Below are 10507 nucleotides of genomic sequence, written 5' to 3' on the forward strand. Positions count from 1 at the left end.
ATACCCACTGCTATTAGACATATTTGCTTTGACAAAATAAATAATAAATTAGATTGGGCATGGTGGCTCATGCCTGTAATCCCAGCGCTTAGGGAGACCAAGGCAGGAATATCTCTTGAGCCCAGGAGTTCAAGATCAACCTGGGCAAAATGGCAAAATCCCATCTCAACAAAAAATACAAAAATTAACCATGTGTGATGGTGTGTGCCTACTCAGGAGGCTAAGATGGGAGGATCACCTGAGCCCAGGAGGCGGAGGTTGCAGTGAGCTGAGATAGTGCCCCTGCACTCCAGCCTGGGAGACAGAGTAAGACCCTGTTTCAATATTAATAATTATAATAAATTAAAATTAAAGTGCCTCTTTGTCATTTGCAAATTGGCTTGATAAAATGGGACCCCATGAGCCCCCATTTTATAGTTAATATGGCCCAATATAAGTTAAAGCAAGCCGTTCAAGGATTAAAACTCATTATAAAAAACCTTATTTTTAAAAAGGGTGATTATCCCCTACTACTTCTCCATTTAGCAGCCCAATTTTGCCTATGCTCAAATCTAGAAATACATATATTTTTATGTATATACATCATTTTAATATATTTATATTTTTAAATATATGTATGTTTTAATATATAAAATATAATATATATAAATATAATATAGATTTTATCTCTATTTTACATATATAAATGTTTATATATGGTAGCCTGTGATGGATCACTACAATTTAACATTGTGGTCGCATCCATTAGGGCCCCATACCTAATATTAAAATTAAACTGATTTTATTCAATCAACAACTAATAAATACTTTACTCTTACAGATGTGGCCAACCAGTTATGTTCTATGCCTATTTCCACAGCCCTTCAGGCAGTTTGCCTCTGCCTCTGAAGGCATACAATACACTTTTCTGGGCAACTCAAAGGGGGCCTCTACGTGAGGTCCATCATCACACACTGTCTTCACAGACAAGATGCACCTTCTCCAGGAGCACAGGTACAATACTGCACTGAGAACATCCTCCTCCAAGGAGATTCATTTGACCCACACTCTAAGGACATTTGAGTTTAAAGAGGAAGCAGGCAGTCACCGGTGGCTAAGGAAGCCTGTAGCTGCCCTCCCCCTCTTCACCCTACCCCTAAGGAGGAGGGGTGATATCATGGATTGGTCAGATTCAAGAGGACTGAATGAAGCCACAGGCCTGGGGTGGAACCTCAGTGTGTGAAATATAGGGGTTAAAGGCTAGTCTCAGGCTGGGGATGGCTCCTGTCTATTTCTTCTCTCTCCAACACTACAGGTAAGATGGGGGCCTGGGCTTCTTCCTATTGGGAAGGAGGTGCATTTTTCCTTCTTTGCATTCCCCTCTCATCAGAGTGCCAAGCAAGAAACGGGGGAGGCCAAGCGGAGAGGAATGAGGACAGAATTGCCCCTACTGCACAGGTCCAGTGCAGACCCCAGGGCTCAGGGCTTCATGCTGAGGGTTGGGGCCAAGGCCCTAATAACTAATAAAACGTTTCTTTGCCTTTCTTGCTATACAAATATTCTGCTATACTAATATTCCTCCAGGAATGCCCTGGGATAGTAGGGGGTGGGTGGGTGGCCCAGGAATCTATGTTCCAGCCATCCATCTCTCAGCATCAAACCAGAGGAGGAAATGACCAAAGTAGTTCCTGGGAAAACAAGGGGCGCAATTCCTGGCTTGGCGAGATGCCTCACGCCTATAATCCCAGCACTTTGAGAGGCCATGGCGAGTGGATCACCTTAGGTCAGGAGTTTGAGACCTGTCTGGCCAACATGGTAAAACCCCATCTCTACTAAAAATATAAAAATTAGCTGGGCATGGTGGTGGACACCTGTAATGCCAGCTACTTGGGAGGCTGAGGCAGGAGAATCACTTGAACCCGGAAGCCTGAGGTTGCAGTGAGCCAAGAAAAAGAAAAAGAAGGGGGAATTCTAGGCAGAGTGAATAGTATTGCAAAGGCAGGATGTGTTAATATGTGTGGAGCAATAAACAGAGTGAGAACTGCCTGCAGTTAGAAGATCACAGAGGAATTTTATAAAGTTGATAAAGAGGAACTTTATACCACACTGTGTGAGAAGGCTAGACTTCATCCATAAAAAGATGATCTCCTGTGTTAGCCAACTGCTAATGTTATTCCGGTGCTTACTACATGCCAGGCTCTGAATGCCTTACATGAATTAACTCATAATTCTGAGACACTGAGATAAAGGAGTTGTCCAAAGTCTCACCAACAAGCAACCTGAGGTTCAAAGGGGTGGAGTAAGTGGCAGATCTGTCCTCTTTACCAAATTGGCTACTCGACAGCTGTGACATCAACAAGGAGACAGGTTCTGTTGACCTGGACTTACCATGAGGTGACCTGGAGGAGGTGGTATTTGAGCTGAGTCCTGAGAGACAAGGGATCAGGGCCAGCAGAGGCTGGGAAAGTTTAAGGTGCATGGGCTCCAGGATGCCTGAAGACTGCTTTGAGAAACGAAGGGATCCAGCAAAAAGAATCATAGAGATAAATGTCCAACACTTCACAGCAAGTCAAAGCCCTCGGGCTACACAGTGCAGCATCCAAGAACAGAGCTGAGTGAGCCAGCACCGCCCTCGGGAACAGCGCCTGGCCCAACACCTTTTCCTTTACATCAGAAGTTGGCTGTGATCCAAGATCTTCTATCCGTTTTATCAGAGTAAATGCAAATTTCTTTGAAACAAGATTTATTGTTACATTAAGAAGGAGATTATTTTTCTTTCCAGAAATGATGAGGGATGCTTAATTTTTTTAACTAGCATTTGTGTAGCACTTTAACATAAACAGAATTCTTTCCTTATTTCATTGAAAAATGAATGTTAACTTTCTCAGTTTTTCAAATGAGGACATTGAAACCTAGGAGATTAACTCAGGAAAGAAACTGGGGCTCAAAGCCAGTTATTCAGACTCCAAATTGTTTTCATTCATTTTTTTATTCTTTCATTCATTGAAAAAAAAAATACTGCATTCCCCAAATGTGCCAGGCACAGGACTATGCAGTGAGTAGATAGCTGAAGGTAAAAAAGACATAGCTTATCTTACAGACCCTCTTCTCACAGTGCCTCTAACACAGAAGCAGGAAGAAATAAAGAGCAATATACTATATAATACTCTGGTATTTCTAATCAGCACTCGGTGATTACATCCACACCTTTGCAAGGTTCTCACACTTGCATTTGTAGTTAATTGCTCCATTGTTTCGCTGAATGCCTGCTTTGTGCCCACTCTGGGCTCGATATTGTGTACAGACTGTAATATACAAGCAGTAGGGTTCAATCCGATAACACCTATGTGCAAACTACCTGGAAGTATTTATTGAGCACATACTCTTGGAAAAGCAGTCTTTGAGCAAATATTTATCAGTACCTTGATAATCCTAACAAATAATATTTACTGAATACTATGTGCCAAGGACCATAGTAAATTCTTTACACACATTATCATTTGGTCTTCACAGTAACTCTTCAGAGGCAAGTATTTGAGAGCTTAAGTCCCAACATGCTCAAAATCATGACACTAGAAAGCAGTGGCAGTGGAATTTGAATCCAGGCAGCCAGCATTTCCTACTACTCGGCTGTCCTAACCTCCTACCCTATGCAGGGCGCTGGTGATACAACAGTGAACACCGCTGTGATCCCTACCCTTCAAATGCTTACAGCCTAGGAGGGAAGATAACCTTTAAACAAATCATATGCTAAGAATGTCTAACAGGGTACCTGGTCTCCTCTGAGCTTCATTCAAGCTTCCCCAAGAATATGCCTTGTCAAGCAGACCCAGAGGCTGAGTTCTTAAGCAGACGGAGGGAGGGAGAAGTCAATCTATGAAGGGGAACAGCACAAGGAAAAGCTCCGAGGTAGGAAGAGGTCTGGCAGTCTGAGGGTCTCACTGGGCTGAGGGAAAGGCCAGGTGGATCACAGGGAAGCTAAGGAAAAGAGCATGAGGAGTGGCACATAAATCTACATAATTCAAAGGGAGGGGAGAGGTCAGCCGAGAACAAGACAGCGTGTAGAGGCGCCAGGCAGGACGCTACTTCATGTGAGGCGGGGATGTTAAGTTTGGATCAGCCTGTTGATAGAGAGAATGGAAGCATGTTGATGAAAATTGCAGAAGAGAGAATCGTCAGGGCTTGGGTGGGGAAATGAGCGGAAGGAGGGAGTCAAGCAAGGTTTTTGGTTTGAACAACCCAGTGGATGGCAGCACTCCGGGACAGCTCGGGGGAGGAAGATGAGAGTTCAAGTAGCATCCAAGGTGGCTGTGGACAGCCATATGGAGCTGTTAAGTCAGGGCGCTGGATGGATGTGTGGCTCTGAAGCTCGGAGGTCCTAACAGTGAAGGAGATCATCTTGGACAAAGGTGAAATGAGTGTCTAAGACAGAGCCCTAGAGGCCTTCCACTATTAAAGGTTATTATTAGAGAGGTCAGGTGCGGTGGCTCACACCTGTAATCCCAGCACTTTGGGAAGCCAAGGCAGGAGGATCACTTGAGTCCAAGAGTTTGAGAGCAGCCTGGACAACATGGCAAGACTCTGTTTCTACAACAAATAGAAAAAATTAGCCAAGCACTGTGACACAGGCCTGTGGTCCCAGCAATTTGGGAGGCTGAGGTGGGAGGATCACCTGAGCCTGGGAAATGCAGGCTGCAGTGAGCCACGATCACACCACTGCATTCCAGCCTGGGTTACCCAGTGAGACCGTGACTCAAAAAAAAAAAAAAAAAAAAGAAGAAGAAGAAGAAAGGAAGAAATAGGAAGAAGAAGTGGAGGTGGAGGAGGAGGAGGAGGAAGGAGGAGGGAGGAGGGAGGAGGAGGAGGAAAGGAGGAGGGGAGGAGGGGGAGGAGGGGAAGGAAGGGGAGAAGGGGGAGGAGGTTGTTATTAGAGAGGGGGAGCTAAGCAAAGGGAACTGAGAAACATGGTCAAAAAGAAAGGAGGAAAGTCAGGAGAGTGTGGCGATGTTTTAAGGAGAGAGTGGGAGCAAGGCACAGTGGCTCATGCCTGTAATCCCAGCACTTTGGGGGGCTGAGGTGGGAGGATCACTTGAACCCACGAGTTCAAGACCAGACGGAGCAATATAGTGGGAACCTGTCTACACACACACACACACACACACACACACACACACATTACCCAGGTGTAGTGGCGTGCTCTCGTAGAGCGCCTCAACTACTCCAAAAGCTGAAGTGGGAGGACTGCTTAAGCCTAGGTGGTCAAGGTTGCAGTGAGTCATGATGGTGTCACTGCACTCCAGCCTGAGTGACACAGTAAGACCCTGTCTCAAATAAATAAATAAATAAATAGCCAATGGTATGAGATGCAGAACCTGAAGTGACTGAATTTTTAGCAGGGCACAGTTAAATACGAGAAAGATTGTTCTGACCTGGGATTCATCCTGGGGGTCTTCATGAAGGCCAGACCTGAGGTGCACCTAGGCAGGCTACATACAGGAGAGGGCCTGAGAGTGAATGTTTGGGAACAGCAAATAATACCAGCAGGTAGAATGAGGAGGCAGAGCTAGAGGATGCTGTGGAGGTCATCTCACCCGTGAGGTCATATCACCTGTGTCACCCAGTCACTGGCCACTTCATGCTCATTTCATGCTCACAACAGCCCTGCAGTAGGAATTCACTAACCCTGTGTCACAGATGAGAACACTCAGACCCAGCCATCGGAATTGACTGTTCAGACGGTGCAGATGGAAGTGGGGAAGGCAGAATTTGGCTTTGGGTCTGAGTCCAGTGCTATCACCTTATCCTTCCTTGACTCGGGTGGCAACGAAGGGAAGAGATTAGAGAGGATACGGGCTGGACAGAGGTGGAGAAGAGGCAATAAGTGAGAGGGAGGTAGGGTGCAGAATCAACAAGATGCAGAGAGCAGGTAGCAGCTGAGACGGACAAGGCAGAAGGCTGGGGTTTCTGGCTGGAGTAGTCAGGTGAACGGAGGTGGGAATAGCAGGGTATGGGTTCAGGGGAAGAATGGAGACTCAGAGGATGAGTCCACTGGGCCTACGTGACGGGTTGTGGGGCGGTGTTGTCAGGAGGCAAAGAGAGACATAGATCTGAAGGTCACAGGAACGGTCCAGAGTGTGGGAGACCAGAGACCATCAGTGTAACCTTGGATTTTGGTTCCTTTTTACCACTTAACAGCAGAGTTGAGAAGGGGCTGGAGCTGGGTTCTGGGAGAGAAGTGACGGGGCACAGGTGGCGTCCCGCCGGTGTCAGAGACGACTTCCGGCTCACCTCTGACTCGGTTTCCCCCACAGATGGCTTTTCCCTGCCGCAGGTCCCTGACCCCCAAGACTCTGGCCTGCCTCCTGGTGGGCGTGAGTTTCTTGGCACTGCAGCAGTGGTTCCTCCAGGCTCCAAGGTCCCCGCGGGAGGAGAGGTCCCTGCTGGAGGAGAGGTCCCAGCAGGAGGAGACGCCAGAGGGTCCCACCGACGCTCCCTTGGCGCTCACCCCCGGGCCCCCGTGCGTGGCCAATGCCTCGGCGAACGCCACGGCCAACTTCGAGCAGCTGCCCGCGCGCATCCAGAACTTCCTGCGGTACCGCCACTGTCGCCACTTCCCGCTGCTTTGGGACGCACCGGCCAAGTGCGCCAGCCGCCGCGGTGTCTTTCTGCTACTGGCCGTGAAGTCGGCGCCTGCGCACTACGAGCGACGCGAGCTCATCCGGCGCACTTGGGGGCAGGAGCGCAGCTACGGCGAGTGGCCAGTGCGCCGCCTCTTCCTACTGGGCACCCCCGGTCCCGAGGACGAGGCGCGCGCCGAGCGGCTGGCGGAGCTGGTGGCGCTGGAGGCGCGCGAGCACGGCGACGTGCTGCAGTGGTCCTTCGCGGACACCTTCCTCAACCTCACGCTCAAGCACCTGCACCTGCTCGACTGGCTGGCTGCGCGCTGTCCGCACGCGCGCTTCCTGCTCAGTGGCGACGACGACGTGTTCGTGCACACCGCCAACGTAGTCCGCTTCCTGCAGGCGCAGCCACCGGGCCGCCACCTGTTCACCGGCCAGCTCATGGAGGGCTCCGTGCCCATCCGCGACAGCTGGAGCAAGTACTTCGTGCCCCCGCAGCTCTTCCCCGGGTCCGCTTACCCGGTATACTGCAGCGGCGGCGGCTTCCTCCTGTCCAGCCTCACGGCCCGGGCCCTGCGCGCGGCCGCCCTCCACACCCCGCTCTTGCCCATCGACGACGCCTACATGGGCATGTGTCTGGAGCGCGCCGGCCTGGCGCCCAGCGGCCACGAGGGCATCCGGCCCTACGGCGTGCAGCTGCCTGGCGCGCAGCAGTCCTCCTTCGACCCCTGCATGTACCGCGAGCTGCTGCTGGTACACCGCTTCGCGCCCTATGAGATGCTGCTCATGTGGAAGGCGCTGCACAGCCCCACGCTCAGCTGTGACCGGGGACACCGGGTCTCCTGAGGCCGGGTGGACGGCTTCAGCCCCGGGCCTCCACCCATGACGGTGTCCATGCTGAGAAGGCAGCTTTCCCGCCCTGGGTACCGTACGTCCTGCCCAGCTCTGTGCACCTGAACCCCAGCTGCGCACTGAAATCAGCTGGGGTGGGGGGTGTGGAAAATACCTACATCCTGGCTCCATCTCCCGAAGTTTCTATTTGATTAGTCTGGGGTGGCCCCAGACATGTTAAGGATTTTTAAAGTTCCTCCGGTGATGTGAATGTGCGGCTAGGCCTGAGGACCGCTCGGCTAGACTGTTCATCCTCGAAAACCCAGCTCCACTGCCCTCTCTTCAAGCCTTCCCAGGCACCTCGTTCCCACACTCGGGTCCTCGTGAGCAGTGAAGCAAGGGAGACCTGGGAGCGTGGGAGCCAGGATCAGCGTCCCCTGCCTTGTGCCTACAAATGTCAGTTGCCATTTCCACTGTTTCCCTTACAAGTGAGTGGAGCTGGGCTGACAGTGGTCAGGAGGATCCCGCTTCCCCCTCCCGCCAGAAGTCAGCCAACATGCAACTGAGGCGCATGTGGCGGCCTTCCTCCCACTACTGCCCCAGTACACCGTGAGGTAGAAATCCTCACCGTGCAAAGTGGAAACCAGAGGCCTGGTCAGACAGTGACTAATCCAGGGCCATGGCGTTCCCAGACAGCACACCATTGTGGTCCCCTCCAGGAACTCACCCCAACCAAAGCTAATGGCCTGGTTGGGTACTGCCCGCCAATACTCACCCCCATGGGTCAGAGACAGGCTCCTTGCCAGGGTCTGGAACTTAGGGTCAGTGGGCCTTGGACAACCCAGCAGGGAGTTCCACGGAGTCCGAAGTGGAGAAACGCTGATGGGACCATGGAGACCATTGTTGGGGAATCCGTGGAGGCAGGTGTGTAGAATTGTGTTGGGGAGGTGGGGGATGTAAGACTGAGGTGGACAGTGGTTAAGAGTGTGGGGCCAGGTGAGAAGGCTCACGCCTGTAATCCTAGCACTTTGGGAGGCCAAGGCGGGCAGATCATGAGGTCAAGGGTTCGAGAGCAGCCTGGCCAATATGGTGAAACCCCGTCTCTACTAAGAATACAAAAATTAGCTGGCCGTAGTGGCTCATGCCTGTAATCTCAGCTATTTGGGAGGCTGAGCCAGGAGAATCGCTTGAACCTGGGAGGCAGAGGTTGCAGTGAGCCAAGATCGTGCCACTGCACTCCAGCCTGGGCGACAGAGCAAGACTCCATCTCAAAAAGAGAGAGAGTTTGCAGGGGTGAGTGGGAACTTGGTGCCTGGGACTCTGAGAACCAGGCTGTGGTCCTGACCTCCAGCAGCTGCCAGTCATCTTGGCAACATAGAAAATCAAGGAACGGCCTATGGGCAGGCAGAAGTGTGTCAGCAATGTCCCAACTATGTAAGATGGACACAAGAGACTCACCTTGGGAGGAAAGAGCCTGGGCAGAAAGTCAGGAGACTGGCCAAAGGTCCTTCCCTGCCTTCAAGACAAAGACCAGACTCCTCAGTCCTGCATTTCAGGCTCCTGCCACCCAGGTGCTACTCACTGTCCCCTCCCTCCCACTGTTGGCCTCCATCCAGCTGTCAGTGCCTGCGCTTTGTCCAGCTCTCTCCTGCTTCTGCATTTTGCACAAGCTCTGAACTGGTTACCGAAATGTCCTCCAATCACCACCATCCTGATGTCTCTTGCACCAGTTAGGATGCCCATAGGGGAAGCTGCCAGCTGCCCACCTGAGTCGGCTGCCCCCTTCCTCCTGGGCACTCACCTAGACTCCATTTCCCAGCACCCTGTCCCCTGCAGTTAGATGTGGCCCTGTGACTAGGCCCTCATGGATGGGGGGGAATGGATGAGGAGGATCACTGTGGCACCTGGGCCTGACTATGCGCTCTTCCTCCTTCCCATTTGCTGGAACATGGCTGGGCCTGGGACCCAGCTCTGACTTTGCAAGTGAGGACAACACTCCAGGCCCAAGTGGAAGTTTCTCAACTACTGACATTTGGGGCAGGACAGTTCTTTGTTGTGGGGGGCAGTCCCGTGCATTGTGAAACATTCAGCAGCATCCGTGTCCTCCACTCACTAGATACCAGTGTCACACCCCGAGTCATGACACCCAAAGTATCTTCAGATGTTGCCAAACGTACCCTGGTGGGCAAATTCACCCTAGTAGAGAACCACTGGCCTAGAGGAAGGCAGAGAAACAAGAGGATTCCTGAGTTCCTGAGAGCAGCCCGGGGACCAACCTGGAATACTCAGCTAAGACTACTGAGGAAGACAAAATAAATTTTTATGCTTTAAAAAAAAATTATGGACATGACAATATAGACAAAAACGTTTATGATTTTTGAGCCTCTGAGATTTGTCTACTCTGCTACAGCAGCCTTGCCCTGCTAGTATTTTAGTCTGTTCAGGCTGCTGTAACAAAAATACCATAAACTGAGTGTCTTACAAGCAACATCTCTGGAAGTTCTGGAGGCTGGGAAGTCTAAGGTCAAGGTCCCGGCAGGTTTGGTGTCTGGCAAGGGCCCATCCCTCACTGCCTTCTTGCTGTGTCCCTGCATGGTGGAAGGGGCAAGCGAGCTCCCACGGCCTCTTTTACAGTGGCCCAGATTCACCCCGTCACCTTCAGGGCTAGGATTTCAACGTAAGAATTCCAGGGAAACAGCCCTGCGCGGTGGCTCAAGCCTGTAATCCCAGCACTTTTGGGAGGCCAAGACGGGCGGATCACGAGGTCAGGAGATCGAGACCATCCTGGCTAACACAGTGAAACCCCGTCTCTACTAAAAAATACAAAAAATTAGCCGGGCGAGGTGGTGGGCGCCTGTAGTCCCAGTTACTCAGAAGGCTGGGGCAGGAGAATGGCGTGAACCCGAGAGGCGGAGCTTGCAGTGAGCTGAGATCCGGCCACTGCACTCCAGCCTGGGCGACAGAGTGAGACTCCGTCTCAAAGAAAAAAAAAAAAGAATTCCGGGGAAACATAAACATTCCATTCCGACCATAGCACTTAAGTCACCTGCTGTGTCCTGTTTCATCCCTTGTTTCTC

At 51.2% G+C, this 10507-nt stretch overlaps 1 protein-coding gene across 1 annotated transcript; it reads left to right on the forward strand.

Annotated features, from left to right (window-relative positions):
* Positions 1-866: 866 nt before the first annotated feature.
* On the forward strand, positions 867-9258 carry B3GNT6 (UDP-GlcNAc:betaGal beta-1,3-N-acetylglucosaminyltransferase 6). Its single transcript, XM_050759017.1, has 2 exons — positions 867-1294; positions 6291-9258. The coding sequence occupies exon 2, from the start codon at positions 6291-6293 to the stop codon at positions 7443-7445; it is 1155 nt and encodes a 384-aa protein (XP_050614974.1). The 5' UTR covers positions 867-1294; the 3' UTR covers positions 7446-9258.
* The last annotated feature ends 1249 nt before the right edge of the window (positions 9259-10507 follow it).

Source organism: Macaca thibetana, chromosome 14 (genome assembly GCF_024542745.1).
Source record: "Macaca thibetana thibetana isolate TM-01 chromosome 14, ASM2454274v1, whole genome shotgun sequence".
Lineage (NCBI taxonomy): Eukaryota > Metazoa > Chordata > Mammalia > Primates > Cercopithecidae > Macaca > Macaca thibetana.